The sequence below is a fragment of the Eleutherodactylus coqui genome, chromosome 13 (assembly GCF_035609145.1).
Source record: "Eleutherodactylus coqui strain aEleCoq1 chromosome 13, aEleCoq1.hap1, whole genome shotgun sequence".
Lineage (NCBI taxonomy): Eukaryota > Metazoa > Chordata > Amphibia > Anura > Eleutherodactylidae > Eleutherodactylus > Eleutherodactylus coqui.
The window spans coordinates 71935821-71956868 of record NC_089849.1 but is presented as its reverse complement, the minus strand read 5'-3'; the positions used below and the strand labels follow the sequence as shown (position 1 = coordinate 71956868).

Sequence of the window (21048 nt, the reverse complement as noted above, 5' to 3'; positions counted from 1 at the left end):
GGGTATCTCATCTATAAGATTACTTGATTTCTCTTACTGAGCACAATCACATATTGCTCTACTGAATAACACTATACCAAACCCCCTTTTTTTGCATTGCAGTAATACATGGATGGCACAGGACTGCCGGAGCAGAAGATGCTCTTACACAATATGGGGCGTCTCTAAATGACAACTCCTTTCCAAGAAATCTCTATATCAGTAGAGGGCCGTAAGAACAGGTACATCACAATAACAGCAATCATCCTTTACAGCACACAAAAGAAATAGATTGTACTTTGTGATGCCAAACTCAATCAAGAAGAGAATCTATTGGAAGCGGCTTCTAAAATCAACCAAAATAGTCATCTAACCTTTCACATAGCACAAATCTACTAGTGCAATGTATGAAATGCAAATGCCTCAATCTGGAGACATTCACTGCTGTATGCTTAGGAGTAGGATTGTAATCAGAAGTGGTAAAAAGCTACAAAGACTTCAGTGATTGCACAGTGCGATAGAGCCTGCCCTGATAACTTATGACTGATACTGCGAATGGTAGACTGAATACACGACTGTCTTCATAAAGTGGGATATTTATTGAAGCGCAGTATTACGTCGTTGTTTCCACTTTGAAATTTTGGAGGTACATACAGCGTTCTTCTTCAACTAATTAGCAGTGATTTAGAGATCAAAGGTCCATGTGATCTTTATTTACCATAAACTTCAGAACTTCACTTTATTGAAGACGTATAATGGCACTGAGCACAGCCCGAGAGTTGGATTCAAGCAGGGTGCCATCTGTGTGAGTTTTGCACATTCTCAGTCTGATGTAAATGAATGCCGATTGACAAGCACGTCATCTGGCGCTCATTTGCTTTTGTTGACATGGGCTGAGAATCGCTGCTATGGGGACAAAGAATCACTAGTACAATTGATTGTCTCCATTGGCCTGCTGTATATCTCTCTGTTCACACTGGAAGATGTACAGTCCCCAATCAGTGAGAATTTTTATCAGCAATCAACTGACAAACTAGCATCCACTTGTTCATGGGGCCCTCTGCATGGCGTGATCGTCAGTAGACACCCGTGGGGAAGCAGTGCTGTGCTGTTAAACTAGTAAGCTGAACATGCTCTACATTGAGTGATTAAGGCTGCCTGTCCACGGGCTTTGCGGTATCCCGAGGCGGATCTCCGCCACGGGAGCCGCCGCACGGGAGCAGGAGCCAGGAGACGGATCTGACAGAGAGGCTGACCGCGGAGAAATGTGGCAAATCACAGCATGCTGCGATTTGCCGGCCGTGAGCAGAGAATCGCTATGATTCTCCACTCGTGGACAGGGAGTGGGGAAGCGCTCTCCATAGCGTTGCTATGGAGAGCTTTCACTGCGTTCCCCGCCGCCAGATTATCGCCGGGGGAAACGCTTTGAAAACTCGCCCGTGGACAGGCAGCCTTACAGAGCATGCTGGATGTTCCAGTTGTAACAGCAGAAGAAACAAAAGTTGCTACAATGTCACCAGATGTGCGTATAATGCAGGTGCTGGTCTTACCTGTTTCAGCTCCACAACTGATAAGTCCCATACATGTTCTAACTTCTCTTCCTCTTTTAGCTCATCGCTTTCTACAATATTTGTAGCTTGCAGAAAGTGATCCAGAACCTCTTCAGATACGCTCATGCTGTCCTGGACATCAGGGGAGATGTATTCCTTCCATAACTCATGCAGCTCCCGAACAGTCTCATGCTTGTAGTGTAACTGTAGCAACACAAAAAGAAAGTGCAAAGTGTGCTTTATGAGGGATGGAAGAATGCAGGTGATTAATAAGACAGCAACAAACAAAAAGAAGGTTTAGTTCCAGACTAGAATCCCATCAGTATCAGTTTTGTTATACAATATATACTTAAAGGAGTTGTACCAAAATCCACAGGATAAGGAATAAATTTGTATTTTGGAACAAACTATTTGCGTTCACACGAAGTGGAAATGCTGTAGATCTTTCACAGCGGGAAATCTTCAGCATTTCTGCATCAAAACCCGTAACATGGGTGTGGGTTTTGACTAGCATACAGCTGCTCATCCGCAGCTGATTTGAACCTACTCTCGCCTCATACTACACCCTCACTGCAGCACACATGACTCACGAGGCAAGCACTACTTAGCACGGCTGCCGCTGGTCAAGTGATGCGCCCACTTTCGCTTCAATGGATCCGCAGCTGACTACCAATCAAAATCCGCACCAATGGAACTGCAGTATTTTTGTTTTATATGAAGGCACCCTATAAAAGTGGCAGAAGCTACAGGGTTTGCTAAGGTTAACAACTAGAGATGAGCGAGTATACTCACTAAAGGCAATTGCTCGAGCGAGTATTGCCTTTAGCGAGTATCTCCCCCGCTCGAGACTGCAGGTTCGGGTGCTGGCGCGGGGGAGCCGTGAGTAGCGGCTGTCAGCAGGAGGGAGCGGGGGGGAGAGAGGGAGAGAGAGATCTTCCCTCCATTCTTCCCCACTCTCCCCCGCAGCTCTGTGCCCGCTGCCGGCACCCGAACCTGCAGTCTCGAGCGGGGGAGATACTCGCTAATGGCAATGCTCGCCCGAGCAATTGCCTTTAGCGAGTATACTCGCTCATCTATATTAACTACCCATTTTTGCCTATTACACTACTTTATATGCATGGCCCAAACTCGCAATAGGTGAAAACTGCGTTTATTTTGTGATCACAATTCTTTATGGGCATGTCACATGCCAATATAGTCCCAAAAAATGGAAGTCAGCACTTCCAAAAAAATTAATTAAATATGTAGGTGCACTTAAACCATTGCTGCGACAATTACAGAAACACACATTTAATATCTGAATAAAATTACACAACTGTTGTTCATACAAACTGCATAAAAGTGCAGCGTTCTTAGGACATAGTGTGATCAAACCATGTGGGCCCATCCGTCATGTCCAAGCGAATCTTATTGCATGGGTATCCAGCTCTAAAAGACACCTCTCTTTGGGCAAAAGCCACCAAATGTATGAGAAAGCTGAATACCTGGGTATATACTTTTATTAAGCAACCTGGGACAGATGGGTGAATGTAGTGCAAGACAAGACAAAAGTAAGATCAGCCACTCCTCCACCAATGCAATGTAATGCATACAAAAAACAAAAGTCAGCACTTCCAAACAAATAAATTAAATGTGAAGGTGCAGGCACAGTTCATTCACCCATCTGTCCCAGGTGGTGGATGGGCCCACATGCATTGATCAAAGTATGTGCCAAGAACTTTGCACTTTTATGTGGTTAAAATTAACAGTTGTGGAATTTTATTCAGATATTAAATGTGTACGAGTGCTGAGGGATGTGTTCCTGATACCCATATTGTCCCCTGATGGCAGACGTCTACATCTCTGATCCTTTGCTACCCCAGAACAAGGCAGAGACTTAAGGACCATTTACACGCAACGACTATTGCTCTAATTTGCTCAAAAGTCATAGTTTGAGCGATAATCGTTGTGTGTAAATGTTCCCATCTTTCACTCTTCGGCTGAACAATGATATTTAGGTGAGCATAAAATCCATCGTTCAGCCGCAGAGAAGATAACACAGACCGCATGCTGTGTTTGCTGTCCATGGTGCTGTATTCTCCACGCGAATGCTAATTACCTTGTATTCAGCTTGCAGCCCTGTGGCAGAACAAGGGAGCTGAATGCAGAGAACAGACCACCTGCTGTTCTCTGCATGCAAATGAAGGTGATAAGCTGCTAATATTATGCAAAACAATCGCTCAAAACCTATCTTTTGAATGATTACTTTTGTGTGTAAATGGGCCTTTATCCCTCTCTTTAGACACACATGTTCAGATGATCTAGGCATGGCTATCTATGGGGTCATTGTGGGAGATCGTTTACATATTGTTAACCTAAGACATAATACAATGTTACGCTTTATACATGTGAAAGTCAATCTATAGCTCAAGGAAGGACTGGATCCTACAGGCGAGAAGAACAGTGTAAAAATCAGCATTAACCCTTTGCAATCCAATTTTGGATTCAGAGTTTCCTAGGGGGCTTTCTCTTTCTGCCATTATACAATGGCGCCATCTGCTGGCTAGAGCCAGTACTGTTGTATGGGACATACTGGAGAGGCCCTTGACAACAGAGCAGCCAGTAATATACCGTAAGAATACCCTGCCGCACGTCTTCCGACATCAGAGGTCTACAGCCTTCAAATCACAATGTCTTCAGATGTCAGACAGTGGATTGGAAAGGGTTAAATCCACATTTATTAACGTGTGGACGGTAAATAGAGAGTCATGTAGATTGAATCACACTAAAGAAAAAATTAGGGTGCGCAAGAAATATTTACAGGACTTCCTATTTCTGCGTATGGGAAATGCTAATCTTTTAAATAGACAGCAGAAAAAAATAGTGTAGGAGAATATTTGATGCAATCAAATTGTTCCTCCGAACTTCCCAAGGACTGTACTACGTGCACATGAATGTGGTAATCTTCCTGCAATTGTTCTGAAATAAAAAAGACTCTAAATGTTGTTCTGGGTAAATTGGTCTTGTAAAATTAATTAGAATACAATCTCCTACATGCTTCAGGAAACAACTGAAAGATAATGGTGCCCTCTAGTGGCCACAATGAATACAGCAGTACTCACGTGGCAAGCAATGTGAGCAAGGAGTGAGCATGAACAGGTGGATAGAACAAGAAATGCAACAACTATGGTATGACTGCAGCGTCCTTAAGGACTTTGTAGATTAAACACCTTTGGGTTTACGATGCAGAACATCTCTTCTTCTGTTAAACGTGTAACTGGTGATTGGGGGCGCTCTGGGCTACGAACTCCATCCAGGATTTCTTGAACCATCTTCTGAGCAATAAACAAAGCCTCCCGTGACTCCAGCTCCCTCTATCAGATAATGAGAAATGTTAATCAGTGTATGTTACTGTAAAAGCTACAGCAATATGGTATAAAGGAAATAGCACAAAACACCTGGATTATGAGAGAGACTCTAAGATTTAGGAAATACCAAAAAATGAAAGTAGCTACACTTCAATTTCTTTGAGGTTTACAGAATAGGCAATTCTAAGCATTTTTGCAATAGGTTTTATCAGCCTATTCTGTAACTTTTTTGCATAAATCCCGTATTCAGCCAGAAGAAGATGATGCATTGAAATCAGTCTTCAGCTGGCTAACTGCATAGTACAACAGGGAGCTCCAGCTGTGCCTGCACCGTTCTCTCTAGTGCAGGCACAGCTGATCCATATAGCAGTTTATTTACAAAGCCTACTTTATATAGGGTTTTATTGATTTTCAAACATTACTTTGTGTGTGCCATCATGGTCTCTTTCCCAGCACTGCTGTTATCCCTCTAAGTCTCTGCTGCTCTGCTGATGTGTAAGGAGAAGCCGTTCTGTGCTGCAAACACCTTATCCCCTCTTAGTGCGCCCATTCCATGCCAGACTGTCAGGGTCTCAGTATGTTGAGTGTACAGTTATATATGTCACAAACAAATGCACTGACACCTCCACAGTGCATTAGGTCCAGCGGGGAGAAGCAATCTGCAGCACAGAACGGCATCCCCTTATACAGCGCTTGGGGACAGAGACAGGAAAGAAAGAAAAGAATCGCTGGAAAAAGAACAAAGTTATGTTTGAAAATGTAATAAAAATACTATGTAAAGCAGGCTTTATAAATAAACTGTGATATGGAACAGCTGTGCCTGCACTAGAGAGAACAGTGCAGGCACAGCTGGAGCTTCAGCTGTGCAGTTAGCTATGTAGCTTGAGGCTCTTACGCATGGGTGATGTCCCGACGCTGGTTAGGAGCACACAGAAAGCACTTCTATAGTAATCAATTGTTTCCGTGCAAAGCACTGGCAGGTCTCAAAGATAGGACATACGAGTGCTATGCCCGCATCTAGCTCTATAGGTCATGCAAAAATAGGGCCTGTCCTATCTTTGCTGCGTGTTTTCCATATACTCCTATGGAAGCTGGAAAGCATGCAGCTCGCACCACGGACCATGTGAATGGGCTACCTCAAAGTAGTTAGAGCTAGCCCGTTCATGTGATCTTCAGAGCAGTGTAGCAGCGAGCTATGCACGTGGCTCCACTGCGGGCGGACAGCGCTCATGTGAATTCATTTAATCTTCAGCAACTGCAAGAGGCTATTCTGTCTGCATGAGCCATGAACAATTTCAACACGCTGTGGAATCTATACCACAACAAATTTCTGTGGTTTTGAAGACCAGAGGTCCAATGTGCTATTATAAGGGTGTCTCTAATAAAATGACATTCGGTGTTTATATAGCCCCACAGATCCACCTAGTTCCTATTCACCCAAATATTTTCCACCAACCTGTAGAGCCTCTCTTAGTGGAGCAGTCTTGTCTTCGTACAAAGATATTCCCCACAGAGACACCTGTATCAGTGCACCAGCCATTAACACCGGGTGGGTGCAGAACTCCCAACTTTCGGTGAAAATTCCCGCTGTCGGTGACTTGAAGTTGAAGGGGAAGGTCTGTGTCTCTCCTGGAAGCAATACACCTGGAAAGGCCATGGTTCAGCGTAAAACAAAGCCCAATGAACACATGGATGTTGTATACATGTTACTATACTAGATGGTCACAAACATTAGGTGCAGTTGTCTTTCCTAGATACTCTGGGATATTACTCAACATTCGTTACTTATGTGCCACATATCTTTCCCGAATTGTGTAAAAAAAAAAAAAAAAAAAAAAGCACAAAATGATGTCATGGTAGAAGACTAAAATACACAGTGATTTCACCATACAGGAGATTTACTGACACTTTCTAATAGTTAAGACAGTGAGAACTTAAGACCCTTTTAGACAATGATTTTCGTTCAAAAATTGCTCAAAGCCATCTATTGAGCGATAATCGTTGCAGTTTTTCATTAAGCCGTCGCTCATCGTTGCCTTTCAGCGTGCTGAAAGATCAGCGATCAGTTACCAGGAATTCACAGCGGGATACAGCTGATACTATTGTTTAAGCTGTATCCCGCTCCCTGAAGATAGGCGGGGTATGAACAACACAGCTGTCCAGCTGTGTTCTTCATTGCCTGCTCGGCTATACAACAGCCGGGCGCTCCGAGCAGAGAACAGCTGGATACAAAAGACAAGCGGCCCTGCTTGTCTTCTGCATCCCCCGCTCGGAGCACTTCGCTGTATAACAGCCGAGCGCTCCGAGTGGGAAACAGCTGGATGCAGAAGACAAGCGGCCCTGTTTGTCTTCTGCATCCCCCGCTGGGAGCACAAGGTAATCGCTCAATGTTTGAGCGATCATCTTGCGCTGTAAAGAACCTAACAATTACCGCTCAAAAGATTTTTTGAGCAATAATCATTGTGTCTAAACCAGGCTTTACAATATACAGACTTTAACTGCGCCAGATATATCACAGTGACTGATAAATCTGGCATATCTTTAGATTGTATAGTCTAACGTTATACCACCTATTAGTTGGCTTAGTTTATGACAAAAATGGCATAATTTGGCACAATTTTTGATGCACAATGTCGTATTTAGGCCATGCCTCCTTTCTTAGAAGCCATGTACTTTTGTCAGAGTAGTGATAAAAAGTTTCCAAAAGTGTTTAAAAACAAAGGATAAATGTGGTGCTAATAATGTAAGATAGTTTTCTGGTACAATATGTGCCAGAATACTGCTAGATTTTTAATAGTAAATCTGCCCCAGTGAGGGCAGAGTACAGGGATAATGCACACCGTGATGTCACAGTATAGGGACAATGTACACGATGATGTCAGAGGATTGAAGTACATGCACACAGTGATGTCACAGTATACAGACAATGTACACGATGATGTCAGAGGATTGAAGTACATGTACACAGTGATGTCACAGTATAGGGACAATGTACACGATGATGTCAGAGGATTGAAGTGCATGTACACAGTGATGTCACAGTATACAGACAATGTACACAATGATGTCAGAGGATTGAAGTACATGTACACAGTGATGTCACAGTATACAGACAATGTACACGATGATGTCAGAGGATTGAAGTACATGTACACAGTGATGTCACAGTATACAGACAATGTACACGATGTTGTCAGAGGATTGAAGTACATGTACACAGTGATGTCACAGTATAGGGACAATGTACACGATGATGTCAGAGGATTGAAGTACATGTACACAGTGATGTCACAGTATACAGATAATGTACACGATGTTGTCAGAGGATTGAAGTACATGTACACAGTGATGTCACAGTATAGGGACAATGTACACGATGATGTCAGAGGATTGAAGTACATGTACACAGTGATGTCACAGTATAGGGACAATGTACACGATGATGTCAGAGGATTGAAGTACATGTACACAGTGATGTCACAGAACAGTAATTTAACAATATAGAGATAACAAAAGACAAAGAAATATTGATGTCACATTACAGTTATAACAAAACACAGTGATGCATAGTGAAATCAGGGAATGTGTTATTTATGCGATTCCCTAGTATACTGTGGAGCTGTTCTTATAATGAGTCTTTAAAAACTTAAAAGGGGTATTCCAATCCTTGGAATCCTATTTCAAGGTGTTTGAAATTGCAAAACAATGAACTGACCCAGAAGATGTTTATTTCCAAAATGCTCCGTTCTCCAGATATTGCAGCCATTGATTCCTTTGGTTGTTTACTGCTTGTTACCAGGGAAATAGACCACCTCTTCTATGGAAAGGAGGAGGCTGGTGCTTTTGCACTTCTTTCACCTAAATCTGTTGTCCGGGATCCTAGTAGCACATGCGCACTAGCTTTCAGCCTGGCGACCAGCTACTATTATGCTCTGCTATTACTTTCCATAGAAGAGGCGATCTGTTTCCCTGGCAACAAGCAGTAAACAACCAGAGGACAGAGGAATCAACAGCTGCAAGATCAGGAGAACGGAGCATTTTGGAAATAGACATCTTATGGATGAATGCATTGTTTTACTATTTTGAACACATTGAAATATAATTCCTGAGTTGGGAATACCCCTTTAACACACTGATCATTAATCAGAATTCTTATAAAATCCGCTTTGCTCATATTAAATATCTTCTCACCGGCATTAGTATTGAAATAGAAATGTTGTACTGGTGGTTCTTTGTGGCGACCTGCAAGATTGGTGGCATGTGGCAAGCGTCTCCACTCATACCATATAGCTGCACTTCCATTGTTAACGACCTCTAGGACCGAGGAAGCTTTTTCTCCTGCAAGGGCTTCAAAAGTAATGCGTGTAGAGATGCCAACTTTTTCCTAGATTGAGAATAAGGGGGTGAAAATGAGGAAATACATTTTTTAAATGTACAAATAGACTCCTATAGATCTAAGAGACCCACATTTAATAGGTTTCATTAGAATGATTCCCATAAGAGGAAGTAAAAAGCCTGCAAGAGCCTTGGGCTATTTGAGTCCTAAAATACGTTGGTGCCTCTGTATTGAGCCTCAGGTGAACCTGGGGCAATATTACCTGTTGAAGCACCGTGTTGGAGCCCGCTGAAGTACTAATATAGGAATGCCATCTGACAACTATTCAGACGACATTAGGCTCTTCTCACGTTTGTGTGCAAAGCTTAGTAAAATAGTATGTAAGGCTGAAAAAAGAAACACGTTCATTCAGTTTAGCTTATTATCCTGCAATGTTGATCCAGAGAAAGGCAATTCCTTCCCGACTTCAATCTGGCAATCAGAATAGTTCCTGGATCAACAACCCTATGAAGTAATAAGTGACTTTAGCATTTAATATTGTATCGCTCAAGAAAGGCGTCCAGGCCCCTCTTGTACTCTTAGCAAATTTCTCATCACCACGTCCTCAGGCAGAAGGTTTCATAGTCTCACTGCTCTTACAGTAAAGAACCCCCTTCTATGTCGGTGTAGACGTAGAGGACGCCCCCTTGTTATAGTCACAGTCCTGGTATAAACAGATCATGGAAGAGATCTCTGTATTGACCATTTAAAGCATACTTTACAAGCATTGCTATGTTTGTCATCAAAATGAAGGGCTCCACAATGGAACATCAACAGACACCATTGTTTTTAATAGGGCCCATCATACGATGGATCAGGGACAGCATCACAGCTCCAGTTATAAACATAAAGCATGATGGAGGTATAAACAGAGTTTTCTTGATATGCTGTTTTATTAAGTCTTCTCAGTTTCTTAAACATATTTTATGTCCAATTCAACTAAAACGGCTTTGGTCCATACCGCATCTTAAGATGCAGCAAATTTGTTTCAGGGACCTCTGTGAATGTTCCATTGCTCTAACTGGGCTTCCGCAGCTGATTTCAGAAGCCACTGCACCCGCAAACCTCTGCAGTCTTTGCGCCCTTTGCACTTCCTTCACTGGGCACCGGGTGGCATCTAATGAGCGCAGCACTGCTGGTCACTTACGCATGGCTGCACACATTAGAGGCCCAGAGAAGGAAGCGCAGAAGGTGCGAAGACTGAGTAAATTATGTTGCAATGTTATACACAGTATGGCGCGTTATCCCAAAAAGTGTAGGGACTTGTTATTCCACAGCGCTTTCAGGTAATTACCCCCCAGCAAGCTGGGTACTAATTTTACCGACCTCAGAAGAAGTCAACCTTGAGCTGGCTACCTGAACCATGCAGTGATTGAATTTGCAACCTTCAGGTCGTGAGGGAGAGCTTAACACTCTGCGCCACACGAGACCCCTATAATATGGTAACACAGCAGCTGTTTGCAGTGTGCAGGATGTAAATGTAACACATTTGTAGATCCCTTTGTTTCAGTTTTGTATTGAGAGCACAAGCCGTCGTTAATGTAGAGGATTGTGGTATATCCGAATGTTGTACAGCCTGATCAATTATTTTCACATTGTTTGCCTGGGTGTGAGCTTTAGGTTTTAATGCAAGTTTTTAAAAAGTAAATCCTGTTTGCCACAAACGTATGTGATGGTGCATATAGCTGTCAGCTGCCCGTCAGGACTACTACAATCAGCAGGTTGTCTGCTTCCAGGAAATATAGAAGGTTTAGGGCGCACTTACCTTTCAGGGGGTGTAATTCCTGCATTTTATAGGTTACTTTTTAAAATTTCCAGTTGAATAACTTTGGTACCTCCAGTTCTGGAGAGGTTATGATTACAACTACATGTGGACATAGGCGTAAGGGTTCATTCCCACTAACGTATTTTCACTGGGTGTGCAATGTACACGGCTAATTAAGTCAATGAAAGTACATTGATTTTCATTGATCCATTCACATTAGTGAACATTACATAAAAAGAACGCAGCATGTTGTAGTTCACTGCATATTACGAGTGTACAGCCCTATTTTTCTTTATGGGTTGTGTATTCAAAGCCGTAGATATGCAATACTTTGTGTATGGGTGGCATTGCATATACAACTCCACTATGAGACAGAGCGGGGAATTTAAAAAATGTATGGCAGCAAATGCATTGGGTATGACAGCGTGGGCGAGACACGCTCTCATGCACAATGCATTAGCTGCCATACACAGTGATAACCGGATCACCGGCAGCTCCCACAGCCGTAGGAATGAGCTGGTATATATGAACTTTTTGAACTTTTACTTTGATGCAGTTGTGTGTCTATTATTCTGTTAGGATCACTTTTGACTACAAACATCATTATTTCATGCTTTTTTTTTAATTAATAATTAGACTTTGGCACAAAATTGCATGAAGGTCCAGAGAGGCATGTTGTGACAATATGCCAGATATACTCTTTCAGAAAACGTAGGTACTGCAGTGTAGCATGATTTTACTAACTTTGTAATTTAGGTTTTGTTTGTGCGTAAGTGTGAAAATTGTTCTGGCTATCAAAAGAGCAAAATGTTCAAAAACCCTTGCCAACAAAAGGGTTAATATAAAGGCAGTAATACTAAGGCCGGAATCACACAAGCATATGCGTATTTGCGTGCATATTTTGCGCAACAGGTATAGTACATTTGCGTGCGCAACAGTGCTTTTTACAATACTTGTGGCGTGCGCAATTGCGCTCAATATTTATCGGTGCTCTCAGCCATTGAAATGGCCAATTCGTATGATGGGTTCAAAAGGTGTTCTTTCCTGGCGTTTTTTTTGCACGACTGAATTGCGCACGCCAAATACATCCCCGTGAATCAGGCCTAAATGCATTACTTTTCAATTGTCAATATTGAAGGGGTTTTTCAAAGAAAATGACCTATTAATAATTGATCAGCTACGGTCCACCACTCGGGACCCGGACACATCAGCTGTTCGGGCGCCTCCTGTCTGCACCGCAACACACAGCGGTATGGAGCGGAAGCTGCTGCTCCAACACCTATAATATGGGCCATTTATATGGGAAGATTATATCTCAAAATTGAATGAAGTTGGGCGATAATATAATCATTCAGTGTAAATGCCAAAAAAGCGTTCACTATTCGTTATCACTGACTTTCAGTCAACATAAAAACCATAGCTAGTTCGTGGGCTTGTCCTTCCATGTAAACGCCCCCCGCTCAGTGCTTCACGTAGAAGGTGAAGCGCTGAGCAGGACGCCAGCGATCCAGCAGTGAAGTCTGTCAGTCTAAATGCTCTGCACAAGTGGCAACGACTTTAGCCGTGACGTCAGCGTTCGTGCAGTCGTTTAGCCATCCTGTGTAAAAGGGACATAAGACGCAATGCTCATTATAATCAATGGAAGCTGTGCTTGCAGTTACCAGCGCCGGCCATTACACAGGAGTCAGAGTTAACTGCTGCCGCTCCGTACCCCTGTGAATTACGGCACCAGCAGAAAGCCCCTGATCAGCCCGAGCGGTTGATTTCAGCCAATCAACTATTGCTGACCCATCCTTAGGATAGGTCACCAATAGTATTTTCTTGGAAAAGCCCTTTAAATTTCCCATCATTGTCTGCCAGCTTATCTTTCTGTTATATACTGTAATGTAATATTGGACGTTACCCTGTAAGACGAAGGACTTTCTGCCCAAACTGCTGGCTGACCACAGAAAAGCAGTGAGGGACCTAGGACAAAATCCGGAACAACATCTGGAAAATCACGGAGTGGATCCCTGTAAAAGACAAGTACGGCACAACCTTGTAATCCACGTCATTACAACCTGCAGACCACCAGTCACTGGCTGCCTGTCCTCCCTTTCCTTGCTGCGCACACTCACTGGTTTTCTTTATCTTCTGTTGCAGTTTCTTGAAGCTCGTCACCTAGTGAGAAACCTTCAGTAGATACAGATGTAAACGGACGTCCTCGCCCAATGACTTCCAAACCATCGATATCCTACAAAACAGGGAAAGTACTAGTTAAAGTCATTATCTCATGCATAAGGGCATATGCCATCAGAAAATGCCCTCTTGTTTATATGAGGTGGCACAATGTCCTTGCATTGTCACCTATTGGAAGGCAGCTGCCCTATAAGTCAACGCCCAACCTTCTAACAGGCCTTGTAACGTGACGACATAGAGTGGATTTTGGTTTGACTAATATCCTTAGTAATACTGTAAGGTCTGTTAGAAGGTCGGTCATTGACTTATAAGGAAGCTGCTTTTCAATATTTCTAAGAAATTTGGTAATTTTTCTTTAAAAAAAAGTCCAAAATCTTGGTTGCACACTGACCACTAAGCCTAATAAAAGTCTGACACTTCTTGTTCTGTAGAGAAAACTTTTCAGCAACCATCTCATTATCATCACAGGCAGGATTACAATGCAAGGTAACATCTATTTTCAAAATACAGGCTCCCCCATTCACAGTAGGTGATAGTCGCAGCTCACCTCCTCCCCTTCCCTGCACAATGACCTCTACATAGGTCACAAAGCATGCCCACTTTGCAAAATCGGCACCAAATCCCCTATGTGTGAACGCACACTTAAGTACGTAGTAAAACTAGTTTTGTGGACAGCTGCTGAAAAAACTATTCATTTGATGGGCCACAAACCGTTCTAGAAATAGAGGAAAAGATGGTTTAACATGGGGACTTTAAGGCCACGAAGAGGGGCACCTAATCACACTGAATAGCTGCAGTAATAACTGCCGAATACCGATAGAGCCAACCCATGTATATGACCGCCACGTACATTGGGGGAGAAGAACGAGACTGAATAGATCATCTGCACAATGAATGGCACAGGATTGCCAGAAAGACCAGAGCTGCAGGAAATGGGTCATGTGACGGCATGGTGAATCAGCAGGGGGTAAGGTCATTTAACCAGAGTAACTTTACAAAGTTGGAAATGAGTGCATATGGGTTATTTTATTTAATAGAAGGCAATCCTTAAAAAACCTCTTTAACACAATTTAAGAACATGAGAATGTCGGAAGAAACATTCAGAAAAAAATCTGTAAGTGTCTGAGTATATTTGTAAATGCCTGAAAGTAGGTCCAGGGTGCAATGAAAAAAGGGGTAGAAAGCTGTTGGCCAAAGTCAAGATTTTCATACTAAGAAAAGGAGATGCTAAAATCTCAAGACGTTACCTTTATTTATCTTAGAGTCCATTCGGGGCGGTCCACATCTGTCATTTGTGGTTCTGTTTAATCAGGGGTTGCCAGTTTCCTGCTCCATGAATGCAACTCTGCCCGCGGCCGCTAATCCCGGGATTAGACAGCCATGTGGATGAGATTTCTCAGAAATCTCGTCCACACGGGACGGCTAATCCGCTGCGGTAAATCCGGTTGAAACCTCGGCTGCGGCAGCCGTGGTTTCAAAAGAAGCAGCATGTCCATTCTTTTTTTCATTCCGCTGCGGCCGCGCTCTCCTCTATGGGAGCGCCGGCCACAGCGAAAGAGCGAGCAGCCGGGCCGCTTCAAACCGCGGCGGTTCTCCCGGCGGAAATCTCGCGGTTTTTGCTGCGGCCAAACCGCGAGATTTCCGACGAAAATCCGCCCTGTGTGACCCTAGCCTTAAGCTGAGATTGTTGCAGCCAGAAAATGGCCTTTGCAGTATACGGGGAGTCCATGGAAATACCAATCTAGGGGTAAAGGAGACTGACATTGCAGACGGGCGGAAAAGCAGGAGTTAAAAAAAAAAAAATCTGTACTGCGCATGTCTCATAGTGAGCCAGTACAGAGAAGCCATTAGAAGACAAGTCCGCGCAGACACCGGCGAACAAGGCCATCTGCACACACTGGTACGCAGTTTACCCGCCGCGGTCAGGGCCGGATTCCATAAGGATGAGGCCTTAATGTAGGTTATATTCAAGGGGTATTGTAGCCTTGTCGATCAGGTATGACTAATTATTATTCAATGGATAGGAGAAGAGAACAATGAAAAACACTCGGGTGATGTTTCCAAGCTCTTCTGTTTTATTGTTGCAATACAAGAGGTTATATAGTCTGGTATACCCCACAAATTCCCTTTGACAGCTGAGACAGTATAATCAGCGCTCCCCGGGCAGAACAAAGTGTGCGGTCCGTCTTATCAGCTCTTCTGCCAAACGATGGATTTCATGCTCAACTGAAGATCATTGTTCGGCAGAAAAGTGAAAGATTGGCACATTTACATGCAACAGCTATCGCTTGAAAGCCATCTTTTGAGCGATAATCCTTGTGTCTATATGGGCCTTTAGTAAAACATTCAAAAGGTTAATTATGATAAAGCTGCATGGTAAGCAGTGTCCGAGACCCTGTTAGTAAAAATTTCACTACAATGCATCTTCTACTCACGTATTTCTTGCGATGTACATGGCGCAAACATTATGCAAACAACACTACTGCATAAAATATGATTCAATACTTTCACACTGTGAACACCCTATATATTCACGTCTGTCAAAACTGTATTCCCAATTGCGTCTAAAGCCAGGCTCAGACAGCCGTAATTTGCTACATGCCATGCGCACGGCGGCACGCAGCAAGTAGGCAAGGATATTGCCTACTTGCAGCATGCCACCAATCGCCATGAACCATCTTCGCATGTATGCATACTTAATACGCGCTGAGATAGAACCTGCTGCAATTTTTCTTGTGCGCATATTTCATGCAAGCAGCAACATGTCAGGCTAAGGGAGATTGGTGCAGCGTATTACGTACACAAAACCCATGCGTGTAATATCTTGTAACCATACGCTCATGTGAGCTGTGCCTTACGGTTTGAGAAGCACTGTTCTATATAAACTTTATTTGCTAAAACCATAATAACTAGAGATGAGCGAGTATACTCGTTAAGGCACATTACTCGAGCGAGTAGTGCCTTAGCCGAGTATCTCCCCGCTCGTCTCTAAAGATTCGGGGGCCGGCGGCGGCCAGGGAGCGGCGGGGGAGAGCGAGGAGGAATAGAGGGGAGATCTCTCTCTCCCTCGCTCCCCGCCGCAACTCACCTGTCACCCGCGCCGGCTGCCGAATCTTTAGAGACGAGCGGGGAGATACTCGGCTAAGGCACTACTCGCTCTAGTAATGTGCCTTAGCGAGTATACTCGCTCATCTCTAGTAATAACCCTTTAATGGAGTCGTATTCTTCTTTTTAGATCTCATTTCGTTACTATCACACAGGGGCTTCTGCTCATGTCTAGGTAACTCTAGTAATGGTAACAATATTTTGGTTTTATATACAATAGAAATCTATTGAACCAAACTTAAACCAGTAAGACTACTGAAATTCTTACAAAATTGATTAAGGCACAACAGAAATACTGGATGTCACTGGCGTAACTATAGGGGATGCAGAGGATGCGGTTGCACCCGGGCCCAGGAGCCTTAGGGGGCCCATAAGGCCTCTCTTCTCCATATAGGGAGCCCAGTACTATGAATAAAGCATTATAGTTGGGGGCCCGGTTACAGATTTTGCATTGGGGCCCAGATGCTTCAAGTTACTGCTGGATGTTACCCAACCGATTTGAGTCTCTAAGCTGGCTGTGCCACATGTGCTCACAAGAATACAAAACTCCCTTTTTGCCAGCGTTTATTGTGTTCAGGCCCGCAGAGTAATTTCCATATCCTTTTTAGTGATTTTTTCAGAAATTTTCAGAAATTCTGCAGCATATGGGAAAAATAATAACATTCACCTCCCACTAAAACATATTTTAAGTCATAAATTCAGTTTATCAAACCGTATAAAATCTGCTAAGACTGCGGCTGAATGGCTTAGTCATATACGGATACAATATACACAGCGGGGATAGCATTTTTTTTTATTTTAAAACAGTCTTTAATGGAGCAAAATTACAGCTAATCTTAAAATTCCCCTATTAATTAGGATTTAATACAGCTCAGGAATCGTAAATTCTATCGCTCATTTACAAATGTGACGTCGTACGCTGTGAGCACGAGGCTTTGTAGAATAAAACGTGTCCGTAGGCGGTCGGTGTATGTCAGGGAAAATATCAGAAACGTACAAAGATTATTTAAAGGGAAAGTTCTTGTTTGCAGCCAATTTTTACAGTTCCAAAGAATCTGAAACGAGGCAACTTTGCAAATCATTTTCACCAAAAATCTATTTTTTTTACCCATTTCCACCTCTTGTGCATGTTTTCCATAACAGAATACACACAAAGCTTATGCAGTCCTATTTTTTTTATGTCTTACCCCCTCCCTTCCCTTATACTAGTTTACATTTCATAGGTTAGCAAGAAGTAAGGAACAGATGAATGGGCACCTGAGTTTAGGCCAGCTTCATGTGGGTGTATGCATATTAGCGCACACATGAACACAGTGTTTTTCTAGATCGAATGTTGCTTTTTTGCACACGCATCAGCATCCCCAAAAATAAGACCTACCCCAATAATAAGCCCTAACCTGATTTTGGGTCCCTCACACTGGGCTGTGGCGCGCTGGCAGTCTTCCGCATAGTCCTCAGCGCTCAGCGAGCATTCGCTTACTGGTAACGGGGCTTGAATACCCCGCCTCCAGCAAGAGATTGCTGTGATTGGATCATGAGTGTCGTGACTCAGCCAATCAGAGCCGTCACTTGATGAACCAATCATAGCCATTCAGTGCATGACATTGAATGGCTGTGATTGGTTCATTGAGCACTGAAAATAAGAGACTGTGCCTCTTTTGGGGCAAAAGTTAATATAAGACAGTGCCTTATTTTCAGGGAAACATGGTATTTTGCTGTACTTTTTGCACATGCAAGGCACATGCAAGAGATGCTCTCAGCCATTGAAATGGTTAATTAGGCTAACGAGCTCAAGAGGTGTTATTTTTTCCTGCGAAATTACCCAGTATTTCACACATCCTCTAGCGCATTGTGCCCACATTTGCGCATCGACGTTTCGTGCTCAGGAAAATAGAGCATGCTGCATTTTATTTGCACGATTAAAATGTGCAGGAAAAAAATACGCTTATGTGAAGGAAGCCATTTAAATCAATCAATGTGCTCCGGTCACTGCGTATTGCGTGCAAATTTTATGTGCAGAAATGCGCTTTTGTGACGCCAACCTAAGGTTGAATTACGCGCGTTTTGTGTGTTGCAAGTTGCACAGAACCCGTACAGAAATAAAACGTATTATTTATAATTTGTGTAATTTGTAAATCTGTTCTATTTTTCGGGTAATATCGCCCATGCTTTAATATGAGAGCAAGAAATAAAATTGCATCACACTGGCATGTAGATACGATCTTCTGCATGCTGAGTTTTTTTGGGGGGGGGTTTGCATGACCTAAATGCGCAGGAAATTGCGCTTATGTGAACGCAGCTATTAAAATCAATGCCTTCTATTCAGTACGTATTGCACTGGTAAATATACACACTCACTCTGGGGCCTCTGGTAAGTGAACGGTTCACACTAGCTGATCCCAGCTCCCCATCGGTGAGGCTGAGCTACACTGAGCTCCCATTAATGACAAGCACAGCAAGGTTTCAAACCAAGATAGTACCAAAGACTGTTACACCAAAAATAGGGCGAGTGTGTAGTGGTGTGAAAGAGCGCAAAAGAGAGGAGTCTCATTTAGAGTTTTTGAGATAAATGTAGGAAAAATTGTGGTTATAGGCGCAATCCCCTTTAACTCAAAGAGGCACGAGACGTGTTTTTGAGCTCGACTCCTGCTTTTATTGAAAATCAATCCAGCACATAGACACGTTTCGAGGTCGTTGCACCCCTTCCTCAGTATTTTAGCTGGGGATATACAACCAGCAATACTGTGTGCTCTTTGCATTTAGAGTTTATTCTCTGGACCCAGTCTTCTGTACGTATATTTATAAAGGAATGGGCAATGCTTATCAATGTAAGAATAGAACAAGAAGTGTTTAACCTTAAAAATATTCCTTTGTATGTTGAAGGGGTTATCCCAAGAAAATCACGAATGAGGGATTGCTATGGGTCCAATCAATGGGATGCCCAGCACACCCTGCATCCACAGGGTGAATGGAGAGAGCTGGGCTCCGCTTTCCCAGTCAGCAAGTGAATGAAGTCACACATGCACACCGCCGCTCCATTCACACATACCACCTTCAAATTCTTCCTCTACGGGGCAATTATTTGGTGACCGTTTCCACTTACTGGTTTAGTGAAGTTCAGTTCCTCCATGACAGCTTTGAGTTTCTCCTTGCGGTGCTGCAGATACAAACTTTTATCCCATGTGTGGTGAAATGGGGGCCTTTCCGTGGAACCTAAGGCAATGAGAAGAACCATATATATTGTAGACAGGATACCAACAAGCTGCACTTGACAAACACAAAGAAGACTTGTGCTTAACATACCCGTCTCCTGCTTGATGCTACATGGTTTTCCTATGTGAGTGAGAGGTGAGGGGTAACCGCGCTCGCCCTGAGTAAGTGTTAACGTCAAGCCAGTCAACTCATCTCGAATCAATTCGGACATGTTCCAGAATTCACTTCCAATGCGTTGGCCCTGTATGAAAAACACAAAGCTAATCTTCCTGATCAAAAACGAGTCCCTTATCCCTTCGGCACTCATTTGCCCTGCGCCCACCTTGCCACGCTCCAGAGCTGGGATACAGCGGTCTATCAAGTGTCTTTCCTCCTGAACTCTGCGGAAATCTTCAGATACGTTCATTACAAGCTGCTCACTGGGTCTGCAAAGCCGAACTGCCTCGGCAAAGAAATACAAAAAACAAGTTCAGCAATTTTAGCTCTCTTGCACGGTTATCCTAAAGTTGTAGAGTCGCAATGGAGCATCCATTAGGGCCTTAGATTGCAGACATATTGGCAGTTTTCATGCGTGAGTTTAGTTTGAGTCCAAGATGGAAAAAGAAACTATTCATTTGAATGGGTAAAAGTGACCTTCCGGGCCCGAGGAAACCAAAGAAGGCCGAACCTCTTCTCCGACTACCTAATGCACGCTATGCATAGTATGCATGAGTAGTCTAAGACACTACCTGCTGCTATGACTGGCCACTAATGCGGACAGCACTGGCCAAACAAAGCAGTAGTGGTCTCTAAAGGCCCATTTATATGCAACAATTATCGTTCAAAATTCAGTCAAACGACTGCTAATGTGTGATCATCGTTGCGTGTAAACAATGATTTTAAGGTGAGCTTAAAATCCATCAGTCAGCTGGATTGAGATAACAGGAACTTCATGCTGTGTTCTCCACATGAGTCAGAGATTACATTGTATTCTGTCCACAGCGATAACAATGGAGCTGTGTACAGAGTTCAGACTACATGCTGTGCTCTGCAAACAGCTCACAAAGGCCCCTTTACACGCAAACGAAGAGGATACAGTGCAAATGGACATCAGTGTCCATAAACCCTTTATGCAAAATGATCGCTAAAACTGTCAATCTTTTAATGGTTTGAAAGATTATCTTTGCATGTAAATGAGCCTTAAGACCAATGATGCATACGAATACACAATGTGCATCAGGAAGTTAGACAAGCTGGTATGACTATCTTTCGTTTCTCCAGGCCTGGATGGTCACTTAAATTCACACGTGCGATTTTTCACTTTAAAAAAAAAAAAAAAAAAAAAGCTGGATCTCCCATTTATCTGCAGTTCTAGTTTAAGAATTGCCTATTTTATATTGAAACGTTAAAAAAAATAAAAAAAAGAATCGCATTCATGCCATGCGAGCGCAATCCAATTTTAATGCTTGTTACAACGGGGACCACATGAAAAAAAGAACCAGGAAGTGAAGATCAGTGAAAAACGGATGTAAAACGCATGACGTCACACGTGAAAAT

At 43.1% G+C, this 21048-nt stretch overlaps 1 protein-coding gene across 1 annotated transcript in view; it reads right to left on the bottom strand.

Annotated features, from left to right (window-relative positions):
- MYCBPAP (MYCBP associated protein) overlaps window positions 1–21048 on the bottom strand; it is a 59964-nt gene that overhangs the window by 25309 nt on the left and 13607 nt on the right. The window contains 9 exon segments of the mRNA XM_066586084.1: window positions 1530–1733; window positions 4739–4882; window positions 6333–6520; window positions 9068–9260; window positions 12920–13028; window positions 13134–13249; window positions 19403–19512; window positions 19603–19753; window positions 19835–19950. Of these exon segments, the coding sequence (XP_066442181.1) occupies window positions 1530–1733; window positions 4739–4882; window positions 6333–6520; window positions 9068–9260; window positions 12920–13028; window positions 13134–13249; window positions 19403–19512; window positions 19603–19753; window positions 19835–19950 (1331 nt within the window).